The 25,797-nt window shown below is 41.5% G+C and overlaps 1 protein-coding gene across 1 annotated transcript; it reads right to left on the reverse strand.

Moving 5' to 3' along the window:
- Positions 1–1,154: 1,154 nt before the first annotated feature.
- LOC107380448 (CD276 antigen) lies at positions 1,155–24,238 on the reverse strand. Its single transcript, XM_015951702.3, has 8 exons — positions 24,115–24,238; positions 17,051–17,070; positions 15,604–15,659; positions 12,501–12,803; positions 8,386–8,652; positions 2,519–2,647; positions 2,358–2,397; positions 1,155–2,273 (listed from the first exon to the last, which is right to left on the reverse strand). Exons 1-8 carry the CDS (start codon positions 24,190–24,192, stop codon positions 2,225–2,227), a joined length of 942 nt encoding a protein of 313 aa, XP_015807188.2. The 5' UTR covers positions 24,193–24,238; the 3' UTR covers positions 1,155–2,224.
- Between the last annotated feature and the right edge of the window lie 1,559 nt (positions 24,239–25,797).

Raw genomic sequence — 25,797 nt, forward strand, 5'->3', positions numbered from 1 at the left:
AATTCCTGAAGTGCAACCAGCCTGGTGCTGCTTTGCTGCACAAACGTAAACACCAAGCAGAGACGTGGAGTGACAGGCTGTCACAGAGATTCGCGGGACAAAGACAAACATGGAGCTGGGTTTCATAACAATAACAGGGCTGAGGAAAGATCTCTGGAACCAGAAAGATTACTGAGAGAAACATTACAGCTGAGCAACATATGAATCCAAACACTGTGCTGTGATTTATCCTGTTAATGTTGCTTTATGGTTACTTTTCTGCACCTATTAGTATTTTGTTGGCAGGAAACAACAAGTCCTTTTTATTCGATATACTGTATACAACATGTTCTCTTAGTATTCTTCAGACCCCAAGGACACTTTCACAAATATCATCTCATCTCTGGAAACAGAAACTCCTGAGAGCCACCAGGGTTCTGCAGCCCGTCCAGCAATGGGAGGCATCTTCATAACTGAGGCACAAAAGTTACGGTTAGCTTTAAGTCTGTGACCTTATGGAGCTTTTCTCATTCATGTCTGAGAGTTAAACGAATAGACAACAAATAAAGGAAAAACTATGAACGATTGTATGAAGAAAACATTTTCTTGTTCAACGCCTGGGTTGTTTCTACTTCCTTTGTTTTCTAGAGCCACCTCTGCTGTCATTTCCTGATGCCTTAAGATTTTGTGAATTTCAAGAATTCTAGATTTTGTTGGTTTTCTGGTGGATTTATGCAGCAAATGCAAGTTGATGTACTACAAGTTCTGGTTCTGAAATTATGGGAAACAACCTAATTGTGGTGGAAAAACTGCTGAAAATACTCTTTACTATAGAGACATTGCTTAAGGTTCAGGTCATTTCTGCGCAAAGTCTCATTTCAAAGGCAAGAGCCAATGACTGCGGGCCTTTGGTCTATACTTTGTGGTGCTTGTCCACCATCTAGTGGAAGTTAACAATCATTACACCTGAAAAGATCACAGGTATGCAACACTACTGAGAAAAGTGTGTGTGTGTGTGTGTGTGTGTGTGTGTGTGTGTGTGTGTGTGTGTTGGGGCGGGGGGGGGGGGTTGACGCCATTTTACAGTTTTGAACTAAATCATGAAGAGAGAAAAAGCTAAAACAAATGACTTATTAGCTACTGAAATACATTTGTAAAACTATAAAGCCTCACCGTGAAAAACAATAACAAGATTTATTTACATACGGATACATATACAATTGTTTATGTTTCGTTTCAGTGAAATGGTACAGATCAGAAGTTTTCAACATGAAAAAACAAACTTTTACTCTGAAAACAGTTCAGTTCAGTGTGTATTTTTCAGGTTTTAGTGCAGCATTAAAAATACAAACAGGATTGAAAATGTCAAATCAATAAGAGCAATAAACAACAAGGGAAAACTGTTTCATAGGGTTTCAGGAAATGAAACTCAGTTGGGGAGGCTACATCTGAGGAGAAATATCAAAATGTTCCCCCAAAATAGTGTAAACAGTTGAACTTCTTTCTTTATTAGAAAGTCACAAACTTTATTTCACACATTTAATAATGAAACCAACACTGTTTTCATCTTAAACAGACGTTTCTGTTGTACTTTATATAATAAAAATCTTGTGCATAGTTAAAGCAAACATAACCAAAATTTAAAAATGAGACTAAGATCCACATTTTCTTTATTCACATTGCAAACATGTTGTAACTAATTATTTAAAAACTTTAACTTAAACAAAGACATGATAGATAAATAAATAATATTAATAATAACAAGCTCTCACTTTACCGCCCTCAGTGCCCTGTCATGGTGGCTATGATATGTAGAAATGTTCCATGCTAAATAACGCCATGACAGAATGTTTACATGTTGCACTGGACGAGCAGTGATAAATATAAAACTATAAAGTTTCACAGACAGCTTTAACTTCTTTTTCTCGAAACTAGCGTCCGTCAGCTGATCAGAGGAGTTCCCCTTGGAGGCATTTTCCGTTATACATCCACCTTCTCAACACAAACCACCAGGAAAGTCCTTTCCATGGAAGATTTAACCACCCTGAGTTCAGTGACGTGTTGAACTTCACCAACAAAATACTTTCTTAAACACTCAGAAGTGTAGCAGGCATGTCGTCCACAACTCTGCTGATCAACCCTGACCAGTACGTCACTCATGTAATATACATCTAAGTGACAAATGTTAGATATCCTGGATTCAAGGATGTCTGTTCAAGTAGCAATTTTTATAAGTGTTTGGTATTCATAGTGTCGACACAGTCTCCTTGCTTTCAGTGAGACGAATTTCCTCCCTTAAAGAAAGAAAAGTGAAGTATGGAGTAACGTTGAACAACGAAGGTTTACCTTGCCATTTTTTGTTCAGCAGAAACACTCACATAAGATCTTCCTGTGCCCCCTTGTTTTTCACCGCTGCTCCTAGAAGTAAACAAACTTACAATGGGGTTTTCTTTTTCCACATTATCGTACACGTTTATTTTTTACTTTAACGAATAAATGTTAAGCTGTTGTGTCTTTAGTGCATCACATTTGTCCTTACCTTGCTTTTGTCTCTTGCAGCCCCAGCACCTTTTTGTCGCAATTACAGTCACTAATATACCTGTTGCTGCTGAAATAGTAATGATAATAATAATCATAATATTACTGAGAGGGCCAGCCTGGGAACCACCTTCAAATAAAAACAAAAACAAAACAGAATCAGAAACAGGTTAAGGGAAGAGATGAGCTCAAATCAAACAGTCATAAAAACCAAAAATGAAAGTTCTCAATACCATTCGATTTTCTAAAGTTTTCCGTTCTCTCTCAGTGGTTTAGAAATAAACCGCAACTGTGGACAATATACAAAAATATCTCCAAATTTGACAAGGACTAATAAAGATGAAAAAGGTCATTGGGTGAATGTGTATCCTTATTTTTAGAGCAATAGATTAGGCAGCAAGCAGCACAAAATAAAACGCAATACGTTTGTGTTTTCAGCGACAGGTCTGCATGTTCCTAAAAAAAAAGAGGAACAAACTTAGACTTTAAAAGGGATGCAATGTTTTAAATTTTTTTAAGAGATGTTTTCTTTTCTTTTTTTAGAACTGATTCTTAGGAAAGCATAAATGTTGAGATGATTGTTTTTGTGTTTTTCATGACATTCTATCAAAATCTATTTGTGGTTCAGGGGTTAGGCGTTGGCACTGTAATTGTTGGGTTGCCAGTACGATCTTAGGCTCTGTCCATGTAAGTTGTGTCCTTGAGCAAGACACTTTCCTTGCCTGCTGGTGATGGTCAGAGGAACATTGGCGCCTGTGTATGGTAGCCTTCTTGGTCTGAGCAGCTGTGGTTACAATGTAGATAGACACATTTGTAGTCCAAAGTGAATTAATCTAATGAACTTTGGTCATCTTCACAATTCCCCACTTGATTTGTGATCAGTAAAAAATAATAATAATAATAATACATTTAGCTCAGAGACAACTACCTGTAAGGTTTGATTAGGTCTGTAGGTGGCAGTAGCTCCCCAAATTGTCTGCATCATAGAGGATGCAAAGTTTGTAAAATCTCCTACCCTGGCTTATTCTGTAAAATTCAGAAAAATGTTCTAATCTGTTATGTATAAATGATAAAAAATAAGGTGTAAATATCATGGTCAGAGAGACGATCAGCCGGATCCAACAACAGCCAAACACAGAGAAAGTTTTAAAGAGTTTAAGGACTTGTTAAAGCGATCGGGACCAGCTGGAGTCAGTTCCAGGTGGCGTGGCCTTCTGAAAACAGCAGCGGTGAGGGATGTCGATGAAGGTGAGTACTCAGATTCAGGCTGGAACTGAGGCAAAAGACGAGTTCCGTGGTCAGACAGACTGAGGTCGGGTAACAGGCAGGCAGACAGGCTCCGTGGTCAGGCAGGCAGAGGTCAGTAACAAACAGGCAGGCAGACAGGTTCAAACGCTCGAAGGACTGTGACAGGGCAGCAGACGATCTCGCACTGAGCAGCAGGAGCCAGGTGCTTAAATAGGGAGCAGCACAGGTGGAATTAATCAGCGAGATTACTGCTGCTGCAGGGAGACAGGAAAACACAGAGATCAGGGCATGATCATGACATGCCAAAAAACAGAGCCCACCGAGCTTGTCGAGGGTTTAGTCTCTTAGCCCCCTTAAGGTACTCCAGGTTCTTGTGGTCAGTCCATACCACAAATGGTTGAGGTGACCCCTCCAACCAATGTCTCCACTGCTCCAGTGCTGATTTAATAGTGAGCAGTTCTCTGTCTCCCACATCATAATTCTTTTCAGACACTGAGAGTCATCGAGAGAAGAAGGCGCAGGGATGCAAGAGATCATCCTCGAACCTTTGCGACAGGATGGCCCCCCACTCCGGTGTTGGAAGCGTCCACCTCCACTAAAAAGGCATTGTTGGGGTTAGGGATGTGAAGAATGGGGCAGATGTAAACAGTGCTTTAAGCTTGCAAAAGGCCTCTTTGGCCTCAGTTGTCCAAATAAATTGATTTTTGCCTGAGGTCAACCGGTGGAGGGGAACTGCAACAGAGCTATAGTTCCTGATAAAACGACGGTAAAAGTTGGCGAACCCCAGGAACCGTTGGAGGTCCTTGAAATTGGTTGGGTCGGTCCAATTCGACAGCACTGACCTTAGCGGGGTCCATTCCGATCTTTCCAGGGGAAATGACTGGCCCCAGGAAGGTCACTGTAGTCTGGTGGAATACACATTTCTCTGCCTTGACACAGTTGATTCTGGAGTAGACAGATGAGTACCTCTCTGACAAGCTTGACATGGCTCGACAGATCCTTAGAAAAAAAATCAAAATGTCATCCAGGTAGACGAAGACCGACCTGTTGAGGAAGTCCCGAAGGACCTCGTTGACCAAGGCTTGAAAAACCGCTGGAGCGTTGCAGAGCCCAAATGGCATGACGAGGTACTCATAATGGCCAGATGGGGTGTTAAAAGCCATCTTCCACTCGTCCCCCTCCTTCATCCGAACGAGGTGATAGGCATTACGAAGGTCTAGTTTAGTGAACACAGAAGTCCCCTGTAGAAGGTTTTGACACAGTACTCATGAGGTAAGGGATAACGGTTCTTAATCATGATGTCATTTAAACTTTGGTAGTCAATACAAGGTCTCACTGATCCATCTTTCTTCCCCACGAAAAAAAACCCTGCCCCTGCTGGAAATGATGACTCACAAATGAGGCCTGCATCTAGAGCAGCTGCCAGGTATTTGTCCATCGCCTCCCGCTCCGGTTTGGAGAGGGCAAACAGGCCCCCCTGCGAGGGGGAGGTGCCCGGACGAAGTTCGATGGAATGATCAAAACTGCGCTGGGGGGCAGAGAGGTGGCCTTGGCCTTGCTGAACACCTCAGCCAGGTCGTGATATACCTCTGGCACTCGGGACAGATCAGGATACATAGTCTCATTCATGGGGCTCCCCTGGGTCTCCGATGGCTCAGCTAAACAAGTCCTCAGACACGCTGTCCCCCAGGGCAGGACTTCTCCAGTGGTCTACTTGATGATAGGCTGGTGCTTGATGAGCCACGGCCGACCCAGAATGAGTGGAACCTCTGAGGATCGAACCACCAGAAACTGGTTCTGTTCTCTATGAATGTCTGCGGTGAGAACAGATGTAGACTCTGTCTGGTGAGTAATAGTCTCTTTGACATGGCCATTGATGGCCAAGATCTTACGTGGTTTAGGAAGGGTCTCAACCTCAAGTTTAACTTCTTGGCTAGACAGATGCCAGTGAAGATCATATCAGAACATGATATAGGACTCAGTAAAGCCCCTACCTCCCTTACTGAGTCTGGCCTTTTAACGGGCACCCAGCTGCATGATGACCAACCTCCCCACAATAAAAACACAGGCCGTTACTGAGACGACGTTGTCTCTCCTGAACCAACAGTCTGGTCCGCCCAATCTGCATGGGCTCCTCCCTCAGTGTGAGTGGTTTGGTTCCTACCAGGGGACCCGTGGTCTTGGGGGTGGTTTCACAGAGGAGAACATAACAGTCTCGCTCTCCTCCGTTCCCTGAGTCGTAGGTCAATGCGAGTAGCCAGTTGTTCGAGGCTTGGAGCGACCTAGGCGAATCTCTGGCCGCCTACTCATCCTTGATTCGTTCAGACAGTCATTGATAAAATGCATCAAATAAAGCATCGTCATACCAGCGACTACTGGACATTAGAGCATGAATATCTATAATATATTCCGTTACTGGTCTCACCCCCTGTTTGAGGGAGAACAAACCCCGAGCTGCCTCTCGTTCAGGGTGAACTGGATCAAGGACTCTTTTCAATTCTTTTAAGAATTCTTGAAATGACCCGCAGATGGCAGCATCGCTCTCCTAGACAGCTGTTCCCCACTGCCTGACTCGACCTGACAGGAGAGAGATATGGGCCATTCCTATCTGTACCTGATCGGTCCTGCCCGGATAGCTCCAGTCGACCCCAGCCTGGCCCAGTTGATTCCACACATCCTTGCTTAGGTATGCAAGGAATGCAGTCAGAAAAATTTTCAGCTTCTAGGTAATCAGCATGATAATGAATGATAATGAATTGAGCATGTCTCAAGCCCATGTGGGCTGATTCTACCCACCAGAGGCTTGCTCTAATGGAAGGTGTGAATTTGCTGACTGATAAGCCGGTTTATTAGTCAGCAGTGGGTGTGTTGGCCCTGGTCAGCCTGAAGCAGACCGCCTCAGAAAAAGGGCTGAAAAACAGTCTCGTTGCACCCTGAAAAAAGGCAGGCCACTAAGATATGTAAGCAAGCTATGCTATCTGGGCCAGGCCAACCAGCTCAGTGGCCTAGTGGTAGAGTGTCCACCCTGAAACTGGGAGATCAGGGTTCAATTCCTGGTCGGGTCATACCAAAGACTTTGAAAAAATGGGACCCAATGCCTCCCTGCTTGACACTCAGCATTAAGGGGTTGGATTGGGAGGTTAAACCACCAAATGGTTCCCGAGCGCAGCTGTGTCTGCAGCTCACCGCTCCCCCAGGGGATGGGTTAAATGCGGAGAACAAATTTCGCACACACACACCTGTGTGTGTGACAACTGATGGGACTTTAACTTTAACTTTAACCAGGTACAAATGGAAATGGCCCAATAGTGTAGGCTACTTTGGCCCGCTCGAAATATATGGTAGGTAGCACTGAGTCAAAAAGGGGCATTGTTCCAGTTCTCAGGCAAACTGCTCAGGAGGAGGCAACTTGGGCTCCCAGATAGGGTCAACCGGAAGTCTTCTGGGAGAAGAAGTGGTGGCGCTGCTGGTGGAGTGAGTAGATTTAAGGTTAGCCATTCCCTGAACAATTTCATGAATGCTGCCCTCCAGATAGAACCCTCTACCTTAGTACACCATTCGGTGCTTGGCTGCAGATCCATGTTAAATGGCGAGATCGTACTGTCACGGTCAGACCTAATGACGATCAGTCGTATCCAATAACAGCCCAACACAGAGAAAGTTTTAAAGAGTTTAAGGACTTGTTAAAGCGATCGGGACCAGCTGGAGTCAGTTCCGGGTGGCGTGGCCTTCTGAAAACAGCAGCGGTGTTCAGCGGTGAGGGATGCAGATGAAGGTGAGAACTCAGATTCAGGCTGGAACTGAGGCAATAGACGGGTTCCGTGGTCAGACAGACTGAGGTTGGGCAACAGGCAGGCAGACAGGCTCCGTGGTCAGGCAGACAGAGGTCAGTAACAAACAGACAGGCAGACAGGTTCCGTGGTCAGGCAGGCAGAGGTCAGTAACGAACAGGCAGGCAGACAGGTTCCATGGTCAGGCAGGCAGAGATCAGTAATAAACAGGCAGGCAGAAAGACAGGTTCAAACGCTCAAAGGACTGTGACAGGGCACCAGGAGACAGGTGCTTAAATAGAGGGCAGCACAGGTAAAATTAATCAGCTAGATTACTGCTGCTGCAGGGAGACAGGAAAACACAGAGATCAGGGCATGATCATGACAGTAAAAATGTCGAGCAATAAAATTATTTAGCGGGCAGTGACTGTTTTTAAAGTCGTACTTCGTCTCTACTCAAAGAAGTAACCTAAAACCCCGGTTATTTACAACCACAAACAAATGCTGACAAAGGAGAATTCACCAATCTACACTTTGTTCAGAGTTTCTGAAAGAATAATTTTTTGTTGTCGTTTATCTTCATTTTTGTGTGGATGACAGGCCAAACCATAGAAACTTATCTTTATTTTGTGGGGTACTTGGCTACGTGTGTACAGAATCATAAAAATTTATTTGGAAAAACCAAGAAGATGTAAATTAGTGCAAAATTTCACCACACTCCATGAAAATGTATTGAATATGCTGAGGAATTTCCGTTAGTTATCACGCTTCCTTAAACCCAATCAGTGTCTGAAAACAAAAAGCAGAAACCAGGAAAGAAACCGTTATCTTTTCTGGGTTTAAAACTCACACAGGGTGATGGTATCCGAGATGTTGTTGCCCACAGAGCAGCTGACATTCACTTCTCCACCAGAACAGTTGGTGTAAAAAGTGCTGGAGATGTTAAACATCTTTGTAGTTGGACACTGTTTCTCATTGTCCACATGATTCCACACATTACTGCTAGTCTGCCATGTTATGGTTTGGCGTGGGTACCCATTATGCGATGCACATGTGATGTTGCAGTCGACGTCCTTCTTTCCACATGTTTTTGTCACTGAAGGCTTACTGAAGGGAGCTGCAAGCAGGAAAGACAAAAGGTAATCAAAATGATGTTTACCATAGACATGAATATATAGACGCCCCATTGGGTGCTGGAGAGCGTGACAACATCTGTGCCATATTGGGTGGGCCTCCTCATTCTCCAAACACAACTGGAGTCAACGCAGAGTGAGCAACTATGCTTGCTTTTTTGTGCAGCCTATGGTTGCAACAGTCAGTGCACTGTTGGAAACAGATCATTTAGAACTTTTCTGGACATTTCTTGCTTACATATTGGGATTTAATATTTTAATTTATTTATTTTATGTAATTATATTTATATTTTAATGTGCCAAAAAAAGTGTTTTGTTTTTTTAATGTTGGGTAAGCAGTCTCAATAGAAATAAATGCACTGAGGGCAAAAGGAGACCCATCCAAGATGGCGACCGGCCACTATGGCAGCTCCAATAGGCAGTGCCAGTGACATCTACATCTACGTGTATGATTGTAATGTTTACAACATTATCAAGGAAAAATGAATAATCCTGTAACTTGTATTTGTTTAGAATATCCCAAATCCCTCAATCAAATAAAAAGCTGATCAATTATTTAGAAACAGTGACAAATCTGAAGGAACTAGTTTTGAAACTGTCATAGGTTATCTTGGGCCCATGGTTCTGTAAAAGCAGAAAAATCCACAATAGCAAAGAACAGAAACGTTACAGGTTTCTTTGCACAGAAGTCACAAGAAAACTGTCTCCGCCACAAGAAGTATGAATTAGATTGATGATTCAGTGACAGATCATGTGACCACTGCCTATCGAAATTTCTAAGATCATTTGTTTGCAATTTCAGCATTTAGCAGGCATTTTCAGTGGTTAGCCAACATAAACATCCTCCTGCTGTTAACTTGGCTTTGGCTAGAAACTACAGTGGGTACAGAAAGTATTCATACCCCCGTCAATTGTTCACTCTTTGTTATATTGCAGCCGTTTGCTAAAATCAATCAAATTCATTTTTGGAATAATCCAATTATTCATTGGACATTAATGTACACACAGTACCCCATATTGACAGAAAACTACAGAATTTTAGACTTCTGCAGAATTGTTAAAAAGAAAAACTGAAATATCACATGGCCCTAGTATTCAGTGCCTTTGCTCAGACTATTTAGTAGAATCACCCTTTTGAGCTAATGCAGCCACAAGTCTTCTTGGTAAAGATGAAATAAGTTTCTTACACCTGGATTTGGGTATCTTCTGCCATTCCCTCTTGCAGATCCTCACCAGCTCTGTCAGGTTAGATGGTGAACGTTGGTGGACAGACATTTTTAGGTCCTTCCAGAGATACTCAAATGGGTTTAAGTCAAGGCTCTGGCTGGGCCATTCAAGAACAGCCACAGAGTTGCTGTGAAGCCACTCCTTTGTTATTTCAGATGTGTGCTTAGGGCCGTTGTCATGCTGGAAGGTAAACCTTTGGCCCAGTCTGAGGTCCTGAGCACTCTGGAGAAGGTTCTTGTCCAGGATATCCCTGTACTTGTCCATGTTCATCAATCCCTTGATTGCAACCAGTCGTCCTGTCCCTGCAGCTGAAAGACACCCCCACAGCATGATGCTGCCACCGCCATGCTTCACTGTGGCTACTGCATTGGAAAAGCAATGAGCAGTACCTGGTGTTGTCCACACACACTGCTTAGAATGAAGTTCTATTTTGGTGTCATCGGACCAGAGAATCTAATTTATCACCATCTCAGGGTCTTCCAGGTGTCTTTTAGCAAACTTCATGCAGGCTTTCGTGTGTCTTGCACTGAGGACAGGCTTCCAACGGGCCAATCTGCCAATCTGCCAATCTGTAGGCTGCAGTGCTACAACTTTCTCCCATCTCCTGACTGCATCTCTGGAGCTCAGCCACATTGATCTTTGGGTTCTTCTTTACCTCTCACCAAGGCTCTTCTCCCCTGGTAGCTAAGTTTGGCTGGACAGCCTGCTCTAGGAAGGGTTCTTGTCGTCCCAAATGTCTTCCATTTAAGGAATATGGAGGCCACTGTGCTCTTAGGAACTTTAAATACAGCAAAGATTTTTTGTAACCTTTTCCAGATCTGTGCTTTGCCACAATTCTGTTTCTGAGCTCTTCAGGTAGTTCCTTTGACCTCATGATTCTCATTTGCTCTGACGTGCATTGTGAGCTGTAAGGTCTTATATAGACAGGTGTGTGGCTTTCCTAATCAAGTCCAGTCAGTATAATCAAACACAGCTGGACTCCAATGAAGGTGTAGGACCATCTCAATGATGATGAGAAGTAGGGATGAGCGAGTACACCACTATCTGTATCTGTATCTGTATCTGTTCAACCATCTAAATTATCTGTATCTGTATCTGTACTCGGAGTGGGCGTGGCCTAACCATGAAGTGGGTGCGATTGACGTCAATACATTATTTTAAGTATAAAATTGATATGGATTGATCAGAAGTTGCTATGTGTATTGTTTATTTGAAAACTATTTACAGAGCAGCCTCAAAGTTGAGATTAAATATTTTTGATCACAATAGTAAAGGAACTATTACAGAACAAGTTTTTCAATAAAATCAGAACATTAATATTTAGGTGCATGAATTAATATAGCTGAACTCATGCAGTAGGAACTAGTAAATCTGAAATACTAGAACCAGACACAACTTTTTTTCTTTTAATTTGATTATTTAGAGAGAGAGACACAGCACGAGCCGTTTTACCTAAGTTAAAGATGAGTTACACAGCAAAGAGTCTGAATACTTAGGACCATGTGATATTTCAGTTTGTCCTTTTTCACAAACATGCAGAAGTTTTTAAAATTCTGTGTTTTTCTGTAAGTGTGGGGTGCTGTGCGTACATTAGTGAGGAAAAAAATAAATTTAATTGATTTTAGCAAATTGCTGCAATATAATAAAGAGTGAAAAATGCACTTTCCACACCCACTGTATAACACTAAAATACATCCAAACATGGGCTGCATCTACGAGGGGGAATGATGCTCTTCTGGGTAGAGATAAAGCATAACAGTCTGCCCTGGAAACCTAGACAGACCGTAGTTGAAGTAAAATGATTTTGCTTTGCAGATCAGTCTAGCCACGCTCCATTTGAACCTTGGCAGGCCTGAACAGTCTTGTGCATTGCCAATCACAGCGCTCTATCCATTTGGTGGGCAAGATGTTACCACTACTGAGTGAAAAAACAACGATAGCAACAGCTTGAAGGAAATGACTTTGGCATCAACTTTTGAACATTTACACTTGGGCTTTTCTTTGAATCAATGGCAGATAGACGTACTCAAGTCCTTATTTTGAAAATGTATGTATTTGTGTCTTCTTTGACAGCGTATAGTGGACTGCCCCATTGACTGACATCTGTTGCAGTGAGTACATCACATTGTTTGCTGTGCAATAGCATGAAGAGACAGTTTTAAAGACAACCGCAGATTTTGCCCCATGACTGAGCTCTATGGCTAATATACAGCCAGACTGTATATTTGCATATTTGGCTAATAACAGTTAGCATGATATGGTCAAGTCAAACTTACCACACCAGGGGAAATATCTTTTATGCTAATATGTTCTGTATTCTAAGTAAATGCAAATTGGGTAATTGAGGGTCAGCAAATTTCAAGAGTTTGCCATTTCTCCATTTGTCCAAAACTTTAGTGTTCTACTGACTAGTAATCAAGTAAAGGAAATAATAAAAAAATACTGTTATTAAAGGGAGGACAAAAGCAATAAAAGCATAGCAAAAGTTAAAAACTAAAATTGGTCAACTGCATAATTGTAACAAACTGAAATGTGTAAATGCAATGTGCAAAATATAACACTTAAATAAAAATGAATAAATGGGTTTTTGGTGCATATTACATACCTGTGATTGTAAGTTGTAGCTGAAAAGACATCTGGTCTGTAGTATCGTTGTATCTATAATAGCAATAATACTCCCCTTCATGTGAGACGTTCAGCCCAGACATGATGATTTCTTTGTTTGTTGTCGTTTTTGTGTTTGGCCATGTTGATGTCACAGATTTTGAAGCATGAAATCCATTGACAAACGTTTCTGTACCATGTAATGTCCTTTGTAGATATAGAAACTCAATTTTTGGCCAATAAACTTTGAAACAAAAGGTTACATTTCCACCAACAACACCTTCAAATTCTGTAGGACATCTTTCTGGAGAACGAAAACAGAAAGCACCAGTAAGAGGACAATTCACAAACATTTGAAAACCAAAACTTCAGTAGACAACAAAAAGTAAGAAGGTAAGCTCGTCTCACTTGTATTTGGCTCTTGGCACATGGAATGTCACCTCTCTGGTGGGGAAGGAGCCTGAGTTGGTGTGTGAGGTTGAGAGGTTCCGAATAGATATACAGGTGCTGGCCAGTAAATTAGAATATCATCAAAAGGTTGAAAATATTTCAGTAATTCCATTCAAAACGTGAAACTTGTACATTATATTCATGCAATGCACACAGACCAATGTATTTCCGATGTTTATTACGTTTAAATTTGATATTCATAAGTGACAACTAATGAAAACTCCAAATTTGGTATCTCAAAAAATTAGAATATTCTGAAAAGGCTGAATATAGAAGACACCTGCTGCCACTCTAATCAGCTGATTTACTCAAAACACCTGCAAAGGCCTTTAAAAGGTCCCTCAGTCTTGTTTTGAAGGCACCACAATCATGGGGAAGACTTCTGACTTAACAGCTGTCCAAAAGACAATCATTGACACCTTGCACAAGGAGGGCAAGACACAAAAGGTGATTGCTAAAGAAGCTGGCTGTTCGCAGAGCTCTGTGTCCAAGCACATTAACAGACAGGCGAAGGGACGGAAAAAATGTGGTAGAAAAAAGTGTACAAGCTCTAGGGATAACCGCACCCTGCAGAGAATTGTGACGACAAACCCATTCAAAAATGTGGGGGAGATCCACAAAGAGTGGACTGCAGCTGGAGTCAGCGCTTCAAGAACCACCACGAGGAGACTCATGAAAGACATGGGATTCAGGTGTCGCATTCCGTGTGTCAAGCCACTCTTGAACATGAAACAGCGCAAGAAGCGTCTCGCCTGGGCCAAGGACAAAAAGGACTGGACTGATGCTGAGTGGTCCAAAGTTATGTTTTCTGATGAAAGCAAGTTCTGCATTTCCTTTGGAAATCAAGGACCCAGAGTCTGGAGGAAGAGCGGAGAAGCACAGAATCCACGTTGCATGAGGTCCAGTGTAAAGTTTCCACCGTCAGTGATGGTGTGGGGTGCCATGTCATCTGCCGGTGTTGGCCCACTCTGTTTCCTGAGGTCCAGGGTCAATGCAGCCGTCTACCAGGAAGTTTTAGAGCACTTCATGCTTCCTGCTGCTGACCAACTTTATGGGGATGCAGACTTCACCTTTCAACAGGACTTGGCACCTGCACACAGTGCCAAAACCACCAGCACCTGGTTCAAGGACCATGGTATCCCTGTCCTTGATTGGCCAGCAAACTCGCCTGACCTTAACCCCATAGAAAATCTATGGGGTATTGTGAAGCGGAGGATGCAATACGCTAGACCCAACAATGCAGAGGAGCTGAAGACGACTATCAGAGCAACCTGGGCTCTCATAACACCTGAGCAGTGCCACAGACTGATCGAGTCCATGCCACGCCGCATTACTGCAGTTATTGAGGCAAAAGGAGCCCCGACTAAGTATTGAGTGCTATACATGCACATTCTTTTCATGTTCATTCTTTTCAGTTGGCCAACATTAGAGAAACAAACATTTTTTCATTGGCCTTTAGAATATTCTAATTTTCTGAGATACCAGATTTGATGTTTTCATTGGTTGTCACCTATAAATATCAAAATTAAACGTAATAAACATCGGAAATACATTGGTCTGTGTGCATTGCATGAATATAATGTACAAGTTTCACGTTTTGAATGGAATTACTGAAATATTTTCAACCTTTTGATGATATTCTAATTTACTGGCCAGCACCTGTAGTCGGACTCACAACGCATGGCTCTGGCTCTGGAACCAGTTTCCTTGAGAGGGGTTGAACTTTCTACTACACTGGAGTTGTTCCCAGTGATAGGCGCAGAGCAGGGGTGGGCATACTAGTTGCCCCCCATCTTGGTGTCTGTACGTTGGGGTTTACCCCAGTGAATGAGAGGGTAGCCTCCCTCTGCCTACGTGTGGGGGGACAGGTTCTGACTGTGGTCTGTGCTTATGCACCAAACTACCATTCAGACTACCCACCCTTTTTGGAGACCTTGGAGGGGGGGCTGGAAAGCGCTCCTTCTAGTGACTCCCTCGTTCTGCTGGGGGACTTTAACGCTCACGTGGGCAAAGACAGTGAGACCTGGAGAGGTGTGGTTGGGAAGAACGGACCCCTGATCTGAATTCGAGTGGTGTTTTGTTATTGGACTCCTGTGCTAGTCATGGATTGTCCATAATGAACACCATTTTCAGACATAAAGGTGTCCGTATGTGCTCTTGGCACCAGGATACCTTAGGCCGTAGCTCGATGATTGACTTTGTTGTTTCATCTGACCTGCGGCCGCATGTCTTGCACACTCGGGTGAAGAGAGGGGCGGAGCTGTAAATTGACCACTACCTGGTGGTGAGTTGGCTCAGATGGTGGGGGAGTATGCCGGTCAGACCAGGCAGGCCCAAACATATCGCGAGGGTCTGCTGGGAACATCTGGCAGTCTCCTGTCAGAAGGAGCTTCAATTCCCACCTCCGACAGAACTTCCAAAATGTTCCGGGGGAGGCGGGGGACACTGAGTCTAAATGGACCCTGTTCCGTGCCTCCATTGTTGAGGCGGCCGACCGGAGCTGTGGTGGCAGGATCGTCAACTCAGTGGGAGTTGAGTAAGAATCTGGTAGGGAGTGACTTGCTCTTTAAACTGATTGACTTCCATTACATCACTTGTTTTTTTCACTGTCTGTGACAAAGGTGTGCCCCATACTTCCTGGTGGCATCACTCACCTTCAGCTGTAATGACGTTGATGAGAATCAAAATAAGAATTGGATGTGTTGGTTTTCTGAACACACAGAAGAAAAAAAAACATTACAAAGAGGTGTAGCAAAAATAAAGAGACCAAAAAAGCTACAAAAGATCAACGAGCACCATGGTACAGGAGAATGTATGAACTTTTTTATCACTGATCCTATTGCTAAACACACACATACACACATACACACACACACACACACACACACACACACACACACACACACGTCTTTAAAAGGACCAGAAACAGAAGTTCACGCTCAGCAGTGTAGCCTGATAGTCTACTACAGTAGTGGTACCATTGACATGTGTGTGTGTGTGTGTGTGTGTGTGTGTGTGTGTGTGTGTGTGTGTGTGTGTGTGTGTGTGTGTGTGTGTGTGTGTGTGTGTGTGTGTGTGTGTGTGTGTGTGTGTGTGTGTGTGTGTTTGCAGAAGTGCTTGCAAGCATGAAGGATAAATTAAACCTCTTGTTTTAATACAAAGGTGCCTTTACTCAAAGCAAAAATTCCCAGATAACCCTTCAGATCTGTCAGGAAGTTTAGATTGTACTTGAACATCCACTTTTCTAGCTTTCAAGGTATTTTTACAAACATTGATTTTATTTCTTGAAGCATTTAAGTTAATATTCACAATCTGAGAGTAGAATATTGTTGACCAGTGGTGTGTGCTAGTATGTAAACCTTTCATTTTGAGTTCTTTTGACCCAATTTGAGAACATCTATTTATGATGCTTCAAAAATCAGCAGAGTTTTCTCAGGTTATGAGTAATATGATAACCTTTGATCTAAGGGGTGTTTAACATAGTTATGTAATAAGTTGGATGTGCAATGTTCCATTAGGAATTTATTTAATGACCTTTGGCTGATGTTTGAATTTACTACTTTGATGGTTGTTATGTGCAGACTTTTTCTAGCTAGCCCTGTCTGCTACTAGAGCAGCTCAGCAGATGACTTTAGCAAAACTAAGAGTCAAACTTCTATGAAGGAAGTGGTTCCTTTTGACATAATAAAAACCATTTCTCTCATGTTTCATATTCAACTCAATCACGGCTTTAGAGAAATACTTATTTCCTCAGCTTGGAGGGAAAAGTATTTCTGTTTTATTTCCTGGTTATCACTGCGGGCTGATTTACCGTAAACCCACACTGTTAGATAGTTTTAGTATATTGTTTAGGTGTGTTTGCTTGAATGTGTTACTATGGAAACATCCTTGAGAAGCGTTTTAGTATATTGTTTAGGTGTGTTTGCTTGAATGTGTTACTATGGAAACATCCTTGAGAAGCGTTTTAATATATTGTTTAGGTGTGTTTGCTTGAATATGTTACTATGGAAACATCCTTGAGAAGCACTGAGTGTTTATGACTGCTGAGCTGTCTGCTGCTAACATTTTAAATTCTCACTGACATAATGGAGGGTAACTTACAGAAGACGAAGACTTGATGCCTGTTGAAAAAACAAAAGCAGAATTATTATTTCCTGATTTCACTGAACAACAGGCTAAGTCAAGCATGAGTGATTACATTTAGAGTAACTTTTCAAAAAGAAAACTTCAGAATTATCAGGAAAATGACAATTAAAATATTGTATTAATGATAAGAAGGATGAAAAATGAGTTTTAGTGAAGCTGCATTTGAAATCTAGATCATTCGTTATTCCCTCCTGATCATACAAGAATAATTAACCAGTCCTCTTTGTAACGCTTCTTTTACCTGAGTTAGATCTTGAAAGATCACATGAAGGCATAAGAAATTACTTATTTGAAATGTCTGACGTCTTTCTCAGTATCATCCTGAAAGATGAAGAAGGATTTCTCATCTGAAAATGACACACCCAAAGTTTTCCCAGAAACCACAACACTAAAGCAAATTCCCATCAGATTGAACAGACTCTCTTTATCTTCGGGTTGTGTTGTTGACGAACCTCTACAGGTGAATGCTGACGAACCTGTACAGGCGAATGCTGACATTTAGTTCTCCTTTTTTCATTTTGGAAGCAAAATAATGCCAAATACTGACATTTAGTTAAGTATATGTTTACTTTTAGTTTCTGTGCTGTGTATTATTCTCCAAACAGCTGTTTACTTCAGGTGTAATCATTTAAAACAACAACATTCCCTTTCTGTCTGTCTTTTCTTCTCTTCCATCACATCTCAGGAAATTCCCACACAGATTAAAAACATCCCCTCTTTTCTCTAAAGCGTTTACTTTATGTACAACACTCAGGAATGAGGAGAGAGATAATCAACATTTTTTTATTATGTTGGTTATAAGATTTTTTTTAAATCAGAGGAAATGTTTAAAACAATATTTGCAGCTTGAAATGTGTCGGATGCCTACAGAGATGTAGGCTATTTGAAGCCTACATGATAATTCTTTATCATTCAGGTTTTATTCTAGACATCATAAAGTAACAACACTCAGGAAGAAGCAGCAACACAATGATACATATATGGATGTTTCTTTGACATATGACAACGATGTGTCAAAAGAGAAACATAGACAGGCGATTCCCAGGGGGCTGCACTACGGTCGAAGGGCAGCACAAATTAGTTTTAGTGTCAGGTGAGATGCCACTAGAAATATGAAACAGATAAAAAGTAGGTAATAAAATGTTTAGGCCTGAATTTGAAGAGCAGGTAAGATTTTATGTGAAACCAAAGAATCGTTGTTCTGACTCATAACACCTGAGGCTTCTGATTACCATCAAACTCATGCATGAACACACACCCAAGTCGGCTGTGTGTAGTTTTTTGTGCTCGTGGACTGATTTATTACTAAATTCGACAGATTTTTACATCACATAAATTACAAGGTTTCCTTGAAAACAGTCCATGTTAAATACAGCCTTTTGAATTTTTGGACGATTTACTGTTAAAAACTGAGTAATAACCATTTTGATGAAATTCTTAAGTGCAACATCTTTTGCAAGTTAGAACTCAATATTTGCACTCTAAGAAATGCAATGCTGAATTATCTCAAAGAAGGAGGATGGAACACGAACACCAAAGCGACATCTAGTGTGTGGAGGTTGTAGCTGCAACAATAGAATGAGGTTTCCAACCGTCAGGATACCAGGTTCGCTGCCGACATGTAAACATTTTTGTTTGGGATCATCTATTGTAGGCTTCACCTAAACTCACTCTGGCTCTAGATCTTTTATGGTCGCTCCTCTTCTGAGAAGGATAACAACATCTTCTGGGCTCAGAAGTAGCTGCTTGACTTGCTGAGTCCGCCATTTTCCAGCCTCGCTGTTTCGAGCAGACTGTTTGGTAACCTGCAATGGTGCCCTCTAGTGGCTTGTAGATGTAAACATAAACTTAGTGGTGTGCCCGTTAAAATAAATATTTGATCATTTTTAAACTAAAACATCGATTTGAAAGGAAATACTGTACCTTCATTCTGCACACTTCTAAACACCCTGTGGAGGTGTTATTTGAAAAAAAAAGCTTTTTATTAAATTGTTCCACATTCAACATTTAATGACCCGCACCCGCACTTGTGTAGCACCTCTCAGAGTAAGGACTCCAAAGCGCTTTACACTACAGACTATCATTCATCCATTCACACACACATTCACACGCTGGTGGTGATGAGCTACGTTGTAGCCACAGCTGCTCTGGGGCGCACTGACAGAAACCAAGTTATGTCAACTGATTCCAATAAACATTTGCTTAAATGTAAAGAGTAATATACATTTACTTTTAACAAACCAACATACAAATGAATATTATTCTTTATATTTAAGCAAATAGCTTTAGTGGAACCAGTTGACACGACTTGGTCAAGTAAATTCAACATTTTGTTTCTTACAGTGTATCTGACCATTACCAACAGCCTGTTTCTACCAGTCAATTTATAAATAACAACAATGACCTCTAAATTAAGGTGACAGTGGCTGAGAGTCATCACCCAACAGGCCAGGTCAGTGAACAAGACCAGACTAATCCTGTCAGATTCAGCTCAAACTCTTGCATGGTCAGTTCAGGTTGCTGCCATCCACTTTTTTTTGGGGGGGGGGGGCTGTAACCACAACTGGGAAATCCTTATGGGACAAGGTTATCTAAGGTCAGCTGTCTGTAATTGGGATAGTCCCTACAAACAGTCAGCATCACATGGCTGTGCAGATCATGTCTGTATCGAGTCTGTCAGTCCAGACAACGTCTGTAGGATGTCTTTGCACAGTGGGGTCGGTTGTAGGTGTGCGCAGCAATTAAAAATACATTTCACTGCTGATTAAGAACAAGTAAAACGGAAGCCACAGCCTGCAATTGGCCTCATATAATTAGTAATTGTGTGCATTTTGTTGGAAAAGTACACATTTGTATAATTTTTATGTATATAAGTATCCAATGATTTTCTTTACTAGAGGATAAAACAGCTGTGTTAACTATCAATTCATACTCATATTTATTAATAGTGTGTTATGTTAGAATAATCACATAATCGCATCATAACTATATTAACTATATTAATAATATTTTTTGTATATACACATTGTTTTGGTTTACTTGCTAAGTATATAGAGCTATTTTTGTGTCTTCTTTATCTATAGTCCTTTTGTTATAAGGGCTGTGTAACACTTCAATTTCTCATTCATGGAATAATAAAGGCTTATTCTAATCTAGTATGATGATGTTAGATAGTAAACATATCCCAGTAGAACAAAGACCACGTGTCTGATCAGATAGTGTTTTATGAGTGAATCTGTTAGAAAAACAGAGGAAACTCAAAAACTTGGAATATGATTTCATGTAATATTTTAAGGTTTCTGAGATTTTAAATGGTCTGTATTTGTACACCGCCTTCTTAGGGTTCTACAACCCCCCGAGGTGCTTCCCAACACCCATTCAAACACATTCACTCTCTGGTGGGGGATGAGTTACAGTGTAGCCACAGCTGTCCTGGGGTTCACTGACAGAGCTGAGGCCTGCCAAACACTGGCACCGCTAGTCCCTACAACCAGAGGTGGAAAGACTACTAAAATTTCCTACTTAAGTACAAGTACCAATACTTTGATAATTTTTTACTCAATTACAAGAAAAAGTACTTGCCTAAATTTTTACTTAAGTAAAAGTAAAAAGTATCGTAAACAAAATGTACTCAAAGTGAAAGTTACTTAGTTACATTTTTGTCAGCGTAAGGATGGCTACATCTAAGTAGTGCTAAATCACAACGCCAGTTCACAATTCGCTCGTGTGTGTGTGCACACACATACACACACACTCAGCTTGAAGGAGGGATTTCTATCCAATTAGTGAGAACAGGACGTGCACATTGCTTGGACTAGGTTTTTCTAGGATGGTAAGTTTCAATTGTGGTTAAAATTATTCTTTATTTTGAGAAAAAATAATTTTTTAAGATGCCATCAGTGTGTGAGGTATCTCAATGTTTTCATGACAAAACTCTAACATGAGACTGTGCTCTAACCTGTCACATAATATAACAAGCCAAATGAAGTCAAACATTTCAGATGGACCGTATGACAGCTGCTAACGTTGGCCCTGCCCTACTTTACCTCTACATTACAGTTCCTTTATTCATGTCCATCCTAGAGCTCCTCTCTGACCTTCATGCTTATTTAGAGCAGCTGATTTTTAAAGTTAGCAGAGTTCATCCTTGATGGTGGGTTCACTCACTCATTTAACCCTTCGCCACTGAAATCAGTTTGTTCATTCCCATCCTCCTAAATAATCCTCCAATCGTCCAACTGGAATCCTTAAGGGTCCAGTAACATCCATCCTGTCAGAACAGGCCTTGGGAGCCCAGGTGTTACTAGAACTAATGGTGTCTCCTCACCAGCGTGAGCTTCCAAACAGTGAAGGTTGGTCTCCAAACATGAACTTCAAATTCATGCATTTAGCTCCTCTTGTAACACTTTAACATGTTTTAAAAGGCTTGTATCATGATAAGTTACACCTCCCAGACCAAAGATAAAATATTATCATAAACACTGCAGAGACGTCATTATGTATGAAATATGTTATTTTCCTGAGCCGTTACTTCAGCCAAGATATAGGACTGCATGGATTTGATGAAACCACGCTGTCTCATGCAGTCCTATATGTGTAACACACACACACACACACACACACACACACACACACACACACACACACACACACACACACACACACACACACACACACACGCACACACACATACACACACACACACACACACACACACACACACACACACACACACGCACGCACGCACACACGCACGCACACACACACACACACGCACACACACACACACACACACGCACACACACACACGCACACACACGCGCGCACACACACACACACACACTGCAGCATGTTAGAATCATTTGAATGACTAGCTATATTGAACTGCTTTAGTAATAATTTAATCTCTTATTCTGGAGTAAAATAAAGAAACAAGATAAATGATCACAAATCTGTGGCATCAAGAAGCAACTTCTGAGTTCAAACACAGGGATGGAGCACAATGTTTACACCTGAAACAGTATCAGGATGTTTTAACTCACGGAGGCCTGCAGGTCTTCTGTTTTATGAGCAGAGCGCTGAGAATCCACTTGTTATGAGCGCTAAACGTTATTTTGCCGCTGCCGTGCGGAGCAGTAGAGAAACACAATTCAAACACGGAACCGAGTCCGGCTACCGAACCAAGCAGATTTCTGATGACGTCACACCGGTGCACGAAGGTGCGGGATCCAACCCACAGGAGAGGAGGGAGAGAGGAGGTAAACAGCGAGTTGAGGAACTGAACTGACGTCTTTGAGCTAAAGTGTACACCCACACCCCCCACGATTTAGACGCGGCGCTCATGCAGGTGTCTCTTTCCGTTCCAACGCTGCTACACGTAATATTTTTTATTTATTAAGCCTATAATTTATTTTTACTCAGTAACGAATATGATTTAAAATGTAGCGAATTACAATTCTTTTTTAAAAACTTTCTCAAGTAAAAGTAAAAGTACAGCTTTTGAAAACGACTTAAAAAGTATAAATTTACAAAAAAGCTACTCAATTACAGTAACATGAGTAAATGTAATTTGTTACTTTCCATCTCTGCCTACAACCAGCACCTGTAGGCGGGTTAAGTGTCTTGCCCACAGACACAACAGCAGCATTCTCTGGTCAGAGCCGGGATCAAACCTGCAACCTTCAGATTACCGGACAACCTGAGCTACTGCTGTCTCACAATGTGGGGTTTTCATAAGCTGTAAGCCATAACCATTACAATGATAGCAAATAAAAGGCTTTAAACGTCTCAGTTGGCATGGAACAAGTCTATCTCATATGTTACGGCTGGAGCCTTTTGGTGTTGTGTTTTCATTTTCTGTGCATTTTTGTGTTCTCATTAATGCTGCATCTGAGGAGCATGCCTGCAGACTACGGCCTGGTTGCTCACCCTTGCTCCTCCCTGCACCAGCTGAGCCGGGTTTCATCAGCCACGGATTGCTTAAAGGACCTGCTGGAGCTCCTCACCAATGGGGACGATTGTGCAGAGCTGCCTTTCCTCTGGTCTGTTGTCTCCCACTTAGGGCTTTGATGTTGATTAGCAAAAAGAAATGAGCTTTAGGGGTAATCTGTTACCTTTTTGAGATTTGTTATGTTACATTTTAGTGCTTGAGCCTGTTTTGGTTAAATGGGTTGTTTCACTGTGGTTTCTTTTCTAGAGTAAGACAAAAAAAGCAGAAAAGTAAATAAAATCTTTGTTAATTTTCCTTTGTGTCATGTGTCCTCCATGTTACCCCAGGCCCCCTAGACACCTGGGTTGTAACACATATATTAGTTTCACCTTTTAGGTTTAATTACTAAAAAAAAGAAAAAACCTCTGCACCATATTTATAATTTTCAGTTTTCACCTGTAGTTATTATGGTGTCATAACAAAATGTCAGAAATGGGAAGTCGCGCAGTAGTTATTAAAACTTAAACATGCTTTCAGATATGAAACACCACCTCCAGTCTATTATTTTCTATCGTTTAAACACTCAAAAGTAACTTCACGCCTGAGTGAGACTACAGCCAGAAGAACGTAAGCAGGTTTAGTTGATACTGGCTGCATATGCCAGATGATTAGGCAGAAGAGGTTTGTTTATTTATCCTCTCTATGGCTACACAGCACAAGATGGAATGTCATTTTTTTTATCAAAAGGAGACACTGAAGGAATTTTCTTTAGATTTTCTCTCTTATTCATCAATCCAAACTGAGATTCAGTTGAATGAATGACTAGATCTAATAAGTTCAGTTAGTTTGTTAAACAGGCAGTGTAAAGCCTCAAACACTCACACAGACATGCAGTTATAGATTACAGGTTTATACTTGGCATCCGTGAGAAATCAGTACACCCACATGTTCTGTTTGTTCAGCAACAAAAGCTGTCACAGATTAAAACACATTTCATATCTCACATCAAACTTATAAGAAGGATTAGTCCTTGTCATGAGCCATAATAATAGCAAAAGCTGTTTTAGTTCAGACAGAAGAGTGATCTTACCTCCATTGTGACTGGCCAGAGATTGAAAATACAAGGAAGTTGTTGGTTTGTTATAGACACTCTGGAGGGAGGAGTCATGAGTCACGCTAGGAAGATCATTTAAACGCTCCGCTCAGGAGCTGGCTCTTGTAAAAGGAGCACATTAGACTTAATCCTTTTTCATTTGGTGAACGAGAAGTCAAAACATTGTGTGTGTGTGTGTGTGAGTGTGTGTGTGTGTGTGCGCGTGCGCGCGCATTCCTCTAATGATGTGTCATCAGCATCAACAGCTTGATTGTGCAATGGCGCTACAACTGTTGTGTTGGTGCTCTAGTCTCAGTTTTGAAACACCACAGTACTTGAAGAGACTCAAGACACAAACAATGTAAATAAAAGTTTAAAATGAAACTAGAGATCAGAGTAAATCCCTGCTCAATGACTCATTTAACCACCAAACATTCGGTTCTATTTGAGCATGACTTAAATTTTCATTGAAACATGCAAGAAAATACTACTTATATGCGTTCAGTAGATTGTGTTTATTGTGCAAAATAAACCTTTACTTGGAGCAGTTATTAGCAAAAGAAAACTGCCTTTGAACACACACAAGCAAAAGTTTATAGTCTTTGATGACAATAATCTTTACATTTTATTTAAGATGCTGACATAACCTCTTGAACTTGTCACAGCACTCATGGATCTGCTCTTCTCAGACCCCCTCAGCAGCAGGTGGCGCTCCTCAGAATTTCACTTCAAAGCCATTTCCTAATACCGGAGAGGAATCATCTGTTAACAGTAAATCCTAAAACGTTACGGTGTTTTTCTACTACGTGGGTGTGACTGAAACTTTTTATCAAAGTGGTTAACCTTTGACATTTTGCTCCCACTGAGAGAACAGGTCCTCCATTTTTGTTCTTGGTCATTGCTTCATATTTTCACTTCTCTGTTTCTGTATGTTTTTCAATCTGTCCAGACTGATTTATTTAACCACTTTCATTGTGGTTAAGATTACAGGAGTTTGACACAAAATTATGTTTAGAACATGCAGTTCTAGCACAAATAGAACCTCTTTGCTTTTTGTCTGAATTTTGTTTGTAACTCCAGTCAATGGCTGAATTGATAGTCTGGGGAATGCCTCTGATAGGTCAACACTTTCTCGCAGAACCCGTCTGTGACACTTTCACCGACACTTTCCTCTTGACCAGGGATTCCCAAAGTGTTGTGCGCTGCCGCTAGGGGGTGCGCAAGGTGAAAAGTGTAATGGCTGCGGAGCTCAGAGAAGTCTGTCATATGTCACCATTAGCGTAGCCAGAAACTCATTTGTGGGTGGGCCTAAGAAAAAGTAAGTGGGCACAATAAATGTAATTGAAAACAAGTATATTTTTGCGCGCGTGTCCTCCACATGTGCCCTAGCTTCATAATAACAATGCGCCGAGCTTCAGCACTCTGGCCTGCGCACGCCGATATGTTCCGTATTTGATCATTTTTAACGGTGTTGGAGGAATCTGAAGGTGGTGAGTCATTCTGGCAGATTGTAATTAACACCTGTCTCATGCAGGTGTTCTGACGTTGTAAACCTCACACACAGAACATTGTGATGTAACAAAATAAATCAAGAAATGATTCCCATTCAGACTATTAACAGCGCGCTGAAGATCTGAAGTTCAGAGTGTGTCTGTCAGAGGTCAGACGCGTTCCAGCAGA

Source organism: Nothobranchius furzeri, chromosome 13, assembly GCF_043380555.1.
Source record: "Nothobranchius furzeri strain GRZ-AD chromosome 13, NfurGRZ-RIMD1, whole genome shotgun sequence".
Classification (NCBI taxonomy): Eukaryota; Metazoa; Chordata; class Actinopteri; order Cyprinodontiformes; family Nothobranchiidae; genus Nothobranchius; species Nothobranchius furzeri.

What these genes read in the sequence shown, in the direction of transcription:
- LOC107380448 (XM_015951702.3), bottom strand. Translation starts at nt 24,192, where the DNA reads ATGACTCCTCCCTCCAGAGTGTCTATAACAAACCAACAACTTCCTTGT. An exon ending in GCATCAAGTCTTCGTCTTCT is followed by an intron (nt 15,660 to 17,050) that starts GTAAGTTACCCT and finishes CTGTGTGTTCAG; the next exon opens with AAAACCAACACATCCAATTC. An exon ending in CTCGGATACCATCACCCTGT is followed by an intron (nt 2,648 to 8,385) that starts GTGAGTTTTAAA and finishes TTTTATTTGAAG; the next exon opens with GTGGTTCCCAGGCTGGCCCT.